General features: G+C 42.8%; 1 protein-coding gene across 4 annotated transcripts in view; it reads right to left on the reverse strand.

The window, feature by feature from the left end:
- LOC128705698 (thymidine phosphorylase) overlaps positions 1-14,703 on the reverse strand; it is a 72,148-nt gene that overhangs the window by 36,141 nt on the left and 21,304 nt on the right. For 3 of the 4 annotated variants that reach the window (XM_070082988.1, XM_070082987.1, XM_070082986.1), the window contains exon 4: positions 8,510-8,695. The exons of the other annotated variant lie outside the window; for it this stretch is intronic. In XM_070082988.1, the coding sequence (XP_069939089.1) occupies positions 8,510-8,695 (186 nt within the window). The remainder of the gene's footprint in view (positions 1-8,509; positions 8,696-14,703) is intronic. 4 annotated transcript variants of the gene reach the window in all.

Below are 14,703 nucleotides of genomic sequence, written 5' to 3' on the forward strand. Positions count from 1 at the left end.
ACTATAAGACTCGCATGCCACTTACACCCATACTGCGTGTGTCCAGTGAGGTGAATGTCCCTTCCTCGACTTTCCTATTCACCGGTATCCCTTAGCTCGTCGCCATTATCTACATATGGGATAAGGGCGAGTTTAACCGATCCAGGCTAAACAGCACTCCAAGCCAGCTTGCCAAGGTCAAGTTACACTGCAGTTACATCTCTTCTGAATCCCAGAATGCCTTTGTGAACGTTCTACAGTGTTCCGGCCGTACCTTCGGTGTTGTTAGAACTCTTGTGTGTGAGTTGTGACATACCTAGTGAAACACTGGAATTAGTTTTCCGTTTTGAAAGGCTAGTACCTGGTAACTCCTTCGGAGACGGCTTTTTAACTGTAACAAGCCAGAGGTTCTTCTTTAAACATATTAAGTTTGTGCTGATTTATTTGTCCACAGAGTGAAAATTTGTCTGTCATTCCTAGACACGTGTGCTAGCTGTGTTAAGTGCTGTGGGTTTGGAGTAATTAACGAGTAGTGCAATATTGGTAACTCTCGAGACGACTGTGGCCCCGTGAATGACCTTGAAAATCGCACTGCGACCCGCAGGCCACTACACCCATATTGCCTGTGTCTAGCGAGGTGAATATCCCTTCCTTGTCCCTTCCATTCACCGGTATCCTTTAGCCCATCGCCAGTGTGAAACTCCTGTCAGTTATGAGTATAGCTGATGGTGTTGACGTAGATGATGGTGAAGGCAGATTTGAAACATATTTTAGTAAACAGGCTCGGAAAAAAGAACGAGGCTTCCAGAGAAAGCTTGCTGAAAGCAATACAGTGGGCGCACACCCTCCCAAAGCTGTCAGGTTAGATTTCCCTAACAACACTGATCAAGAGACCATTTTAACTGGTTTTTCGAAGCTAGTGTAAACAATCATGAGAAAACGATCAAGTTTGTCCGCGATGAGGATAACTACGTCTTTGTGCCTAATGATTCAGCATTTATAGACAAACTTCTCACTCACGAATATGCCAACATCAAACTCCGAGCTGCCCCACCAAGGGCACCTAAAGTGCTTATTGTCATCTACAACGTCAACAAGCACTTGAATCCTCAATATCTGGCATCAGAGAAAGTTGCAAGCCCTCGTCGACTTTCCAACGGTCTGATATTAGCTGAGTGGACTGGCCAGGGGACTCTGCCACGCTATATTCACTCTCGTGCAGCCCTCAACAGACGCTATTACATTGCATTGTACAGACCTCCTCAACGTCGATGTTATAAGTGTCAACGCTGGGGCCACATCGCCAGGAAATGCCCATCTAAGTCACACTGGTGTGCAGTGTGTGCCAATGCTCATCCTTCTGAACGGTGTAATGCTATGATCAAACAGCAACAGACTGTTGCTAAACAATGTATCAATTGTAAGACCTCAGGAGTCACAGCAGCTCATGCTGACTGCAGTGTGAGGGCTGATCGCATCGCAGCCAACCGCACTTCACCCTGTACCCCTCATAAAGGCCCCCCAGGACTACCAGGTACCTCGGGTCTGAATACTGGCTCATGCCTGCCCTCAGACAATGGGGTTGAGCACCTCACCTGGGGAGCACGTCAACAGACCTCCATCACCTCGGCTGTCAATACCAGCCTAGCTGAGTCAGCTGACAGTCAGCCAAATAGCTCAGCTGACCGGGACTTCACGTCTCCAGATGTTCCAAGTCTTGCTCCTGTGGTATACAACCTGATGTCGCGCATAAAAGTACTGGAAACACAACAATTTCTCCTGAAACAACAACTTGAACAACACAAGGAAAGATGTGTAGAGTGTACCAATAACAAGATTGTCCCAATTTGTGAAAGCAAGTGTAAGGCTGCTGAACAAGGTGGTGGTGGTGTTCTTAATTACAGTAATGACAAATATAATACTTGTGTTGATAACTGTAGTGAGCATCATAACGAAGGCTATGGTGTCAATGATGTTAGTAATAGTGATGACCGTAATATAAGTGGTGGTGAAGAGTGTGATGAGGGCAATGGTGTCTATAATGTTAGTAATAGTGATGAGCGTAATTTAAGATAAGATAAGATAAGATAAAATTTCGTTCGGATTTTTAACCCCGGAGGGTTAGCCACCCAGGATAACCCAAGAAAGTCAGTGCGTCATCGAGGACTGTCTAACTTATTTCCATTGGGGTCCTTAATCTTGTCCCCCAGGATGCGACCCACACCAGTCGACTAACACCCAGGTACCTATTTGCTGCTAGGTGAACAGGACAACAGGTGTAAGGAAACGTGTCGAAATGTTTCCACCCGCCGGGAATCGAACCCGGGCCCTCCGTGTGTGAAGCGGGAGCTTTAGCCACCAGGCCACCGGGCCACCTAATGTTAGTAATAGTGATGAGCGTAATTTAAGTGGTGGTGAAGAGTGTGATGAGAGCGGTGGTGTCTATAATGTTAGTAATAGTGATGAGCGTAATATAAGTGGTGGTGCAGAGTGTGATGAGGTTAACCACATAGACATTAATGTTGAATACAATACTGTTGATAAATGTAATGAACACAATGTTGGTAGTGGCGCTGGTGATGACAGTTGTAGTGTTGCGTGTAATGTTATTGGAGGAGGGAATGTGAGTGGTGGTGTCACCTATCATACATTCACACATAAACAGCGTCGTGCTCTGGGTTTACGAAGACTCCCACGAGGCCTTACAACTGGAGGTGCACTTAACAAACTCATGGACAAGGGTAGCACTGTTGACATTGATAAGGTCTGCTATTTATATGAAAATTTTTTTCATTATGCTGAGAAACTCAAGATGATCCCAGGACTACTATAATGGATCAAAACTCGTATAAACTTTCTATATTAAGCTGGAATATTGCATCACTTAGAAAAAGACTTCCTGACCTTCATCATAAAGTAACCACCGAACCCATTGATGTTGTGTGTCTACAAGAGTGCAGAGTCCCTGAAAAATCCCAACCCCCTAAATTACCATCATTTGTTGCATATAACCTCAAATCTACTAACTCTTGTGTTCTATATATTAAAAAATCACTTCCCCATCAACTTCTTGCACATAAGAAAACAGAGGGGCTACAATATCACGGTGTTAGGATTTATATTGGGAACTCTGCTCTCAACATATTTAACTTGTATGCTCCTGCTGATAAGTTTAATTACTTGGAGCTCCCAACTTGTGCTCATTCTGAGCCTACTCTTATTATTGGCGATTACAATGCGAGACACAAAAGCATTGGAAACTCACAGTTTGGTAATCGTAATGGCAATCAACTGTTGTCACTCTTAAACAGTCATGATAATGTCCAAATTGTAGGTGACCTTGAACCCACACATATCTATGGAGGCGTCCTTGATCTGTGCCTGGGCTTCAACATTACTTCTGCCAGTTGTGAGTCTTCCATTGTAACAGATATAGCGTCTGATCATTTCCCTAGGCTAACCTCTCTAGATATTGGTAATACTATCCTTCCTGGTGGGATATTCAAACGGAAACGTTTTAATGTTCCCACAGATCAGCATGATGACTTTGTTGCACATGTGACTGACTGGTATAATTCCTATGAGTGTTCCTCTGTAGAGACCTTCAACGATGACCTTGTGAGCAGTATTCAGAACTACTTAGAGCCGCCACTGCAACCTCTTGGTACTCTAAACCCAACAAACTTCCATAATAATCATACCTCCTTCAAAAACCATACTTATTACAATGATTCTAAACTTCATACACTGAAACGTACTGCTCGCAGACTAGGCCTAGCCTATAGAAAACATCGTACCCCTGGAATGCTGAGGCTCTTCCAAACTGCCCTTGCTGCTGCCAGAGAGCGTATGACAGAGCTGCGGCAAACCGACTGGGAAAAATTTGTCAACGGTCTTAATGCTCACACCCCACTTAGCCGGGCATGGAGGGACATAAATAGAATTAAGGGTAACCGAACTGGGCAGATCGCGCACCCTCATCCCTTGCATAGGGCGAATGAGTTAGTCAGTGCTTGGGCTGCTACATCTAGCTATAACAATCTTCCCAGTACCACACAGGCAAAATTAAATGACAAATATGATGCAAGGGAGAGACTTGTTTGCTTTATGCTCAGCAAGGCAGATGATTGCAACATTCCTTTCACTAATTATGAACTTGATGCAGCGCTAAGGGCAACTCCACGTCGCCTGGTGAGGATGGTATTACTTACAACATACTCAGATTGCTGTGTCGAGTACCAGGTAATCCATTACTTGAATTATATAACATGAGCTATGTAACTGGGGAGCTCCCTCAATCTTGGACCAACAGCCTCATCATTCCAATTCCTAAGCCCAATCAACAAAATGTATTTCGCCCAATATCTCTTACTAGCTGCTTGTGTAAAACATTTGAGAGAATGATTCTTAATCGTCTCATGTACAGAATCAAACAATTTTTGTCTCCCCGGTTACATGGTTTCATGCATGGAAGGAGCGTGCATCATTGCATAGCCACCTTTCTCACCCTGCACACTGACAGCTCCTACACTACCTTCCTTGACCTTAAATCCGCTTTCGATGTAGCCAACCGACATGTAATAATTAGTGAACTTGCCAGAATGGATGTTGGAGGATGGCTTCTCCGCTGGATTAAAGGCTACCTGTCCAACAGAAAATCGTCTGTGTTGTTCCAGGGACATAGAAGTGTAACTAAAGACTTTGAATTAGGAACCCCACAGGGAGGTGTGCTCAGTCCCACACTGTTCAATATTCTAATTAATGCATTACTTAATGCTATGCCTAGTCAGCCCCATAATTATGTGATTAGTTTTGCTGATGATATAATGATTCACACCACCGGATTCTCCAACACCCAAAACATTCTTAATCATGTACTAGCCTCGTGTCAGGACCTGGGGTTGATAATCTCTACTGATAAAACAAAGATACTCAATAGGCGTCCTCCTCGACAGAGAGGCACAGTTCGTCAGATCCAATTGCATGATGGGTCTCTTCTAGAATATGTAAGCAGATACAGGTATCTAGGCTTTGAGGTTCCACTACTTGGACCTGTTGTAACAAGACTTTGTCGCCAATACAAAGAACGACTAAGAGCACTTAGAGTTGTGGCAGGGCTTCACCCCAGGTATGGTGCTAATGTTAAAATTGTGAAAATGATGTATCTTGCTTATATTAGATCATTGGTTGATTATGCTGCGCCACTACTTGCTCTTGTGTCTGACTGGAAGCTTGGAGGGCTGGAAAAACTGCAGAACGAAGCAATGAGGATCATCCTAGGATGCCCTCGTACTGCCAAAATTTTAAATATGCAAAAAGAACTTGATATTCCAAGCATCAGAGATCGTGTTACTGAAAGAAATATCCTAATTGGGGTTAATATGCTCAGGCAAGCTCATTCAAACCCCTGCACAGAAGCCCTCCAAACTTTCCTCAGCACTGGTGAACACTACTCCAGATGGATCGAAAAGACTGGAACCGACCTCCGCATGAATCAGATACATGATCTATGTCAAGTAAGGCAACAGCGGCACTTCTCCGCTCCGTGGAATATTAGTAAGTAAGTAAGTAAGTAAATTTATTCAGGTATACACAATACAGTTACATAGAATTATCATACATAGCAGCATATGTGTAGAGAACCTAGGATAACCCAAAAAAGTCAGACAGAGTGACTTATTTCCATTGGGGTCCATTCCAAACTACCATTCCTCCATTTCCCCCCAAACTACTTCTTAAATCACAACCAAAACTTCGCCTTGAAGCCAAACATGAGGCCTTAAGCTGTATTGATAACTTAGTCACACAGCACACACTCTCGCAAATTATTTACGTTGATGGTTCTGTTCACCAATCCACTGGTGCAGCTGGTAGTGCTGCTGTTGTCGTACAGAGTGATGGCTCTCTTAAAGAAATTGGAGCACGCATCAATAATTGGGCCTCTACCCTTCAGACAGAACTGTTTGCCATACTCCTTGCACTGAAATGCATCTATGTATCAAAGATTGACAGTTTAATTGTAACTGATTCTCTGTCATCCATAAATGCTCTCAACTCATTAAGCATAAATTGTGGCATGCTTGTGTCAGAAGCCAGACACAGGTATGGTAGGATTGTGGACAGTGGAGTCAGAGTGCACATGCTGTGGATTCCATCTCACATTGGTCTTCAGATGCATGATAGAACTGATAAATTGGCTAAGCTGTATGCTTTCAAAGAGGGAGTAGATTACCATCTTGGCTTGTCAGGTAGTAGTTTGAGAACAATAATACCTGGAGTTTACCTGGAGAGAGTTTCGGGGGTCAACGCCCCCGCGGCCCGGTCTGTGACCAGGCCTCCTGGTGGATCAGCGCCTGATCAACCAGGCTGTTGCTGCTGGCTGCACGCAAACCAACGTACGAGCCACAGCCCGGCTGATCAGGAACTGACTTTAGGTGCTGAATTTTATGGACTTAAGGCTCAGGGAGATTGACACCAGTGAGTCCATCTATCATCATTCTATCATGCAGGAGGAGCCACATGTCTATGGTGCATCCAACAAAATAAGCAGACTCTTGGATGTCACTACCGCCCGGCTCCGGCTGGGTTACAAGTATCTTTGGCAGGTTAAATCACCACCACCAGATGTAGACCAAACGAAATGTAAACTTTGCCAGATGGATTATTGTCACACCCTGCGTCATTATGTACTGGAGTGCGATAAAATTAATGAATTTAGAAACAACTCACTCAGAAGTGTTCAAGAAATGGCTAAGTATTTTATCCACAGTGGTATATTACAGACCATTCTGGAGAAATACCCTGACTTTGCTAGCTGTAAATAAAGCATTACCACATATGTGCATGTGTGTGTGTGTGTGTGTGTGTGTGTGTGTGTGTGTGTGTGTGTGTGTGTGTGTGTGTGTGTGTTTGTGTGTATGTGTATGAGTGTGTGTGTGTTTGTGTGTGTGTGTGTGTGTGTGAGTATGAGTGTGTGTGTGAGTATGAGTGTGTGTGTGTGTATGAGTGTGTGTGTGTGTATGAGTGTGTGTGCGTGTGTGTGTATGAGTTTGTGTATGTGTGTGTGTGTGTGTGTGTGTGTGTGTGTGTGTGTGTGTGTGTGTGTGTGTGTGTGTGTGTGTGTGTGTGTGTGTGTGTGTGTGTGTATGAATTTGTATGTGTGTGTGTGTGTGTGTGAGAGAGAGAGAGAGACTCAGCAATCAACATTTGCACCAATAACTCACTACAGTTGTGACCGGGTGTGGAAGTGTGAATTGCTCATTACTCTAAAATTTGTTCATGATTGCAGCCATGTATACACGTAAGTAACCATTCTTACAGTATTCATTACCTTTGTAACTTGTGAGTTCATTACCTTTGTAACTTGTGAGTTCAAAACTTTGGAGCCCGGTCCCTGGACCCATTGTGTACCTCTGTAATCTGTAAATACCTTTGTAACTTGTCATGATTGTGACTAGACCTACCTGGAGTTCATTACCTTTGTAAATTGTGAGTTCATTACCTTTGTAAATTGTGAATTCATTACCTCTGTAACTTGCTCAGCTATCAAAACTTTGAGGCCCAGTCCCTGGACCAATTATGTACCTCTGTAATCTTTTGACTACCGCCCACAGGATGGGTATGTGGTGACTACCGCCCACAGGATGGGTATGTGGTGACTACCGCCCACAGGATGGGTATGGGGTGCATAATAAACATATTAAACTACTTAAACTAATAAAAGATGAAAACATCAAAACGGCATAATAAACCGAGCTCACACAAATTACAGAAATAAAAAAATGACATATCTCATTTCAGAACACCAGATAACAAAACGAACTGTGGCACCGCAGCTGTATTTATCACTACACATATCACATGTGGATTACTAGACATTTCCGCCAGTCACTACTGCACCTCATGAACCAGTTTCTGGCCTCAGCACCGTGCAGCCAGGGGACACACATGATAGTTTAAGACGATGAACCAGAGTTTCGTATTATTATTATTATGATAATTATGGGGGAGCACTAAATCCGTAGGATTATACAGTGCATGTAGGGGGATGGAAGGTATTCAGGCTCAATTCAGGGAACTGGAGCACAGATCCAATTCCCTAGATCAAGAGCCCCACACCACCGTCAAGGAACCTCCCTTGAGGGGTATAGTTTCGTAAGGAAGTATTTTTTGTAGTCTCACGATGGTAACTAAAGACGGATTTAAGTATTTATAACTAACTTATCAATAACTCGAGAAAACTACTTGTTATAAAAAAATCCGTGTTAACTGATGTTCACATGTAAACAAGACATCCGTGCAATAGTAAAATTGCTAAGTTCTTTACAGTTAATAAGAGTCTGTTTACATGATTACGAAATGTCAAAGTGCCTATCATTTAACAATTTAACTTCATGTTAGTTAAAAGGACACAAGTGCAACTAATGTGACATTATATTGTGGCACAATATAATGTCACATTAGTTGCACTTGTGTCCTTTTACCTGACAATGTCGGTAATTCTGCCAACATTAATACAATTTAACTTCACCTGGAATGCTTTCTAGCTTGTCAAGAGTGCCACCGGTGTGACTAAGTCCTCTACCACTGATCATAGGCACCTTGAGACCCAGGGTCGCCAAAGCTGGTGCCAGTGCCAGGGACACCTTGTCTCCCACACCACCAGTACTGTGCTTGTCTGCCACCAACCAGTCCTCAGGCCAACACATCACCGAACCTTCAACATGAACCAAAGCCGCTTATGTTAGTCTCAATGAAAAGATTTTAAGAAACTGACAAAAAATCTAAAAGGGGCAGCAGGCTACATTTTCATGCAGAAATATCTAAATGAAATATTTTTACCAGTTTCTAAGCAGGAATTAAATTAAGAAGGAAATTCCAAAAGGCATAATAACTTTTGACTTACAAAAATAATTTGGGAGGGTGCAAATCATGTGTATAGAACCTACCTGTTGACAGGTTCAAGACTCACCTGAATAAGAAACAAATTGTTACAATATACAGGCCCCTAAGCTTTGTTAATACCATAGTGAGCTCCATAAAAATTTTAAGCCCTTTCTCTGTTTGTTTTTCTATATAAATCTCATACACTCATTAGTGCTAAATGTAAATTCTTAGTGCATGTAGACGACACGACTCTCCCAGTAAAAGATGAATACAAACACACACACACACACACCAGTGAAGAGGCGGGGCCAGGAACTTGGACTCGACCCCTGCAGCCTCAACTAGGTGGGTACAACTAGGTGAGTACAGAGTTAACCTGTTATTTGAACTGGACTCGTGTAGATAATGAATAACAGACACCAGCCCTCAAGGGAGGTGAAACTGGCATCGGTGGGTGGCTCTTGATCCAAGGAGTCAGACTATCTTCCCTTGAATCCAATCTAATTGCCTCCCATCCCCCAAGGTGCTATACACACACATTCCTACTTCTAAGAGAATCTTTCCTCTCAATCTACCAATTGCAACTCTTGCAACATTGCAAAGCTCCTGACGAAGCACGGAAGTGAAAAAGGCCAAGAGCTAAACTCTCATCTGCCCGCCTCTGGCAAGACAGTGATAGTGTGAATGGTGAATGTTTCTTTTTCGAGTCACCTTGCCTTGGTGGGAGACGGCCAGTGTTAGTAAGTTTATTCAGGTATACACAAATACAGTTACATAGAATTATCATACATAGCAGCATATGTGTAGAGAACCTAGGATAACCCATTATATATTATATATAATATATTACAGGGTGTCCACAAAAACACTCCCTGATTTCACCGGACCTGTTTGTAACTTCTTTCTTTGGGGGTACGTGAAGAGCACAGTTTACGTACCACCACTACCTGCAACCCTGGAGGAGCTGAAAATTTCGATCACTGAAGCAGTTCGCATGACACCAGATATGCTGCAGAGCGTCTGGACCGAACTGGACCATCACATCGATGTTTGCCGAGCAACCAGAGGGACGCACATTGAGTTATTTAATACTACCCTATACCACATGAAACTGAATGAAATCCTGCATCTGAAGCTACTAACTGTGAAAGATTATTACAATAAAGTTACATATTTTTGTGGACACCCTGTGTGTGTGTGTGTGTGTGTGTGTGTGTGTGTGTGTGTGTGTGTGTGTGTGTGTGTGTGTGTGTGTGTGTGTGTGTGTGTGTGTGTGTATACTCACCTATTTGTACTCACCTATTTGTGGTTGCAGGGGTCGAGTCCTAGCTCCTGGCCCCGCCTCTTCACCGGTTGCTACTAGGCCCTCTCTCTCCCCGCTCCATGAGCTTTATCAAACCTCGTCTTAAAACTGTGTATGGTTCCTGCCTCCACTACGTCATTTTCTAGGCTATTCCACTGCCTTACAACTCTATGACTGCAGAAATACTTCCTACTATCTCTCTGACTCATTTGTGTCTTCAACTTCCAATTGTGGCCTCTTGTTTCTGTGTCCCCTCCCTGGAACATCCTGTCTTTGTCCACCTTGTCTATTCCACGCAGTATTTTATATGTCGTTATCATGTCTCCCCTGACCCTCCTGTCCTCCAGTGTCGTCAGGCCGATTTCCCCTAATCTTTCTTCATAGGACATTCCCCTTAGCTCTGGAACTAACCTTGTTGCAAACCTTTGTACTTTCTCTAGTTTCTTGACGTGCTTTATCAAGTGCGGGTTCCAAACAGGTGCTGCATACTCCAGTATGGGCCTGACATACACGGTGTACAGTGTCTTGAATGATTCCTTACTAAGGTATCGGAATGCTGTTCTCAGGTTTGCCAGGCGCCCATATGCTGCAGCAGTTATCTGATTGATGTGTGCTTCCGGAGACATGCTCGGTGTGTGTGTGTGTGTGTGTGTGTGTGTGTGTGTGTGTGTGTGTGTGTGTGTGTGTGTGTGTGTGTGTGTGTGTGTGTGTGTGTGTGGTGTGTATCCTCCACCATGGGTATCCTCCACCCAGCTGTTATACACAATAACAGTGTGTGAAGGTCATCTCTGCCTCACAGATACTAGTTCAAGGCAGAAAGCGTTAATTAACAGCAACAAGATCAATTACTAGAGTACAAGTACACACGGGATGAGGGTCGTCTAGTTACATTACTGTTGCTAAACGAACCTTATTATATATATAATATATAATCAAGAGGAGATTAAGGCAAGTAACAAGGCTGGTCGATTTTAACGAGATAACATTAATTACCGTTGTTCTAATGTCAAGGTCCCTCAACAAGTACAACTCCTAGAATTAAATTAGTTACTCTGCTCCAGTACGATATTCTCTGCGCCAGTACGATATTCTCTGTGCCAGTACGATATTCTCTGTGCCAGTACGATATTATCTTCGCCAGTACAATATTCTCTTCGCCAGTACGATATTCTCTTCGCCAGTACGATATTCTCTTCGCCAGTACGATATTCTCTTCGCCAGTACGATATTCTCTTCGCCAGTACGATATTCTCTGCGACAGAACGATATTCTCTGCGACAGAACGATATTCTCTGCGACAGAACGATATTCTCTGCGACAGAACGGGTTCAGCGCTTATTTTTTAATAAAATAATAAAAATCCTGCTTGATTCAGTTGTGCCGTCTCTAACTGCAGCATGAATACTGTCGGCGTTTATACTATTGTGCCTCTTTGTTCTCTAATGTGTTGTGGTGTGCAGAAGAGAAGCTGAATAAAGCTTGCGAATCACACGAGAATTTTCAAGGGCACCTGATTACAGGGAAAGATGGCGGTTTGGTGATGAGGTAGGACAGTGCGCAGAGGCCTTGAGGCGTCCTCGATCGTAGTTTCCCCACATAACAGCCCAAAACTCAAATTCAAAGTTTATTCTCTATAAGGATTACAATGCTGAGTTTACAGAAATTTGGTTATTGTGTGGTTTACATGTTGTAAAATAGTGATTACAGAGTGTACCACTAGAACGCTTAGCATGGCTAGGCATTTCGGGCAGACTTAGTTTTATTCTTAATTGTAAAATATTACAAATTATGAGGTAAGTTGGTATTATGGCTAAGTGACTAAATACTAGTTTGTGAGTTTAGCAATGTGAATGCTTTTGTTTTGGCACAGTACATAGTTTCAGTATTGGAGTATCACAGGATTCATTATTTTAAGATTGAGATTAATATTTCTGTTTATGGTCAAATGAGTGAGTGAAAGTGTGAACCACCAGGTGGTATTCGTGTAGTTAGTTGACGGGGTGTATCAGGGAGATAAGATGTTTTCTAATGGTAGTTTTGAAGATGATGAATGTGTCTGCAGTTCTAGAGTTCTCAGGTAGGGTATTCCAGATTTTAGGGCCTTTGACATACATTGAATTTTTGTAAAGGTTTAGTCGGACATGGGGAATGTCGTAGAGATGTTTGTGTCTGGTGTTATGCCTGTGGGTTCTGTCACAGCTATCAAGAAAGCGTTTTAGGTCAAGGTTGATATTAGAGTTTAGGGCCCTGTAGATGTAGACTGCACAGTAGTAAGTGTGGATGTACTGAACAGGGAGTAAGTTTAGGTCTATGAAGAGTGGGGGGGGTGTGTTGCCAGGGATGGGATTTAGTGATTATTCTTACTGCAGCTTTTTGTTGGGTTATTATTGGCTTTAGGTGTGTTGCTGCAGTTGATCCCCAAGCACAAATAGCATAGGTGAGGTATGGATAAATAAGTGAGTGGTATAGTGTGAGAAGGGCATTTTGCGGCATGTAGTATCGTATCTTGGAGAGGATCCCAACCGTTTTGGATACTTTTTTGGTTATATGCTGGATATGGGTGCTGAAATTCAGGTTGTTGTCAAGGTATAAGCCTAGGAATTTGCCCCCATTATTTCTGGTAATTAGCGTGTTGTCAATCTTAATGTTAATTTGTGCATCTCCTGCTCTGCTACCAAACATAATATAGTAGGTTTTGTCAGTGTTAAGCGTAAGTTTATTGGCTGTCATCCAAGTCGATATTTTGATCAGCTCCTCATTCACAATGGTGTTGAGGGTGGCAAGACTAGGGTGAGAGATGACATAAGTCGTGTCGTCAGCAAAGAGAATGGGTTTCAGGTGTTGGGATACGTTTGGAAGGTCATTGATGTATATGAGGAAGAGCAGGGGACCAAGGACACTTCCCTGCGGAACTCCAGTATCAATTGGCCGTGTTGCTGATGCTGTGTCTTTAATGGTGACATACTGATACCTATTAGTAATGTAAGATTTGAAATAAGCAAGCGCATGGCCTCTTATACCGTAATGATCAAGTTTGTGGAGTAGGATGTCGTGGTCTACTGTGTCAAAAGCTTTTCTTAGGTCAATAAAAATTCCTAGTGGATATTCCTTATTTTCCAATGCTGTGTACAGCAGATCTAGCATTTTTATGATTGCATCATTAGTGCTTTTATTTTTCCTGAATCCAAATTGGCAGGGGTTGAGTATGTTTTGAGCCGTTATAAATGAATACAGTCTCCTGTGCACGAGTTTCTCAAAGATTTTGGATAGCAATGGTAGGTTAGATATTGGCCTATAGTTGTTTAAATCTGTAGGGTCACCACCTTTATGTATTGGTGTAACCCTTGCCATCTTGAGTAGTTTCGGGAAGGTCATAGTCTCTAGTGACTTGTTAAAAAGTAATGAAATAGCATGCGAAAGGACATGGGCCGCTCGCTTGTACAGTAATGGTGGGACATGAGACAGATTCCCCGAGTTATTTTTAAGTGACTTTATAATCTCGGTGACTTCCGTGGGCTCAGTTGGTGCAAGATAGAAGGAATTAGGGAAATTCCCATCTAGGTAGTCCCCGGCATGGGCATTGGTATGTGGGATTTTACTGGCGAGATTAGATCCTATGGTTGAGAAGAAGTCGTTTATCTTGTTAGCTGTGTCAGTGGGATGTAGTGGTGTTTCATTAGGTTTAGTTAGGGTAGTTATAGCATCTCGGGAGTATTAACCCGCCACACACTACATTAACAGTGATACATATTCAAGATGCAGACATCACCGAATCTAACTCCATCTAACACAAGTGTCTTGCCTTACATTTTGTGTGATTTGCTGTTTTCGGTGTTGATTGAAAAAATCCCACACAGCGAAACGTCTCTTAATTAAGTGCCCTAAGCGTTGCATTTGCGTTTTCATTCCTCGGAAATATAAGAGACAAAAGCCGCGATGGCAGACGACTTCAAAAACGAGAGATACTACTCGGGTCTGATCTCCATTTGCGGTTAAACTTCCCGTGTTCACAATATATTAAGTCACGCATCCGTTGCAAGAGATGTGTAGGTAAGCTAATATAAAGCCAAATAAAGCAACGGGAAAATAAACGTGAGCAAATACTACTAGACCATATCATGGCCATATTATACTATTATTATTATAATCAAAAAGAAGCGCTAAGCCACAAGGGCTATACAGCCATATTATACTAGATCATAATATGTTGATAGTCTGACAGCAGTTTATCCTACCATGGCTTATTTGCAAGTCTGAGCCAATCTATGGTGCAGCATCTTCTGTAGGATGTCACCCACAGATAGTCAACACCCGAGGGTGTCAAGTAGCTCCATTGCTAGCTCACTCAGCTCACACACTAAAGTCCATGGGTCGATCCCTGGTACGGGTGGAAACACTAGAACGTGTTTCCCTAAGACACCTGCTGGTATTGTTCATTTATTAATAAAGTAGGTACCTGGGTGTTAGTCGGCTGGTGTGGGTCGTATCCTGAGAACAAAATTTACCTAATTTCCCTGAAATGTTCTGCATAACAA

The sequence above is a fragment of the Cherax quadricarinatus genome, chromosome 8, assembly GCF_038502225.1.
Source record: "Cherax quadricarinatus isolate ZL_2023a chromosome 8, ASM3850222v1, whole genome shotgun sequence".
In the NCBI taxonomy this organism is placed as follows: Eukaryota; Metazoa; Arthropoda; class Malacostraca; order Decapoda; family Parastacidae; genus Cherax; species Cherax quadricarinatus.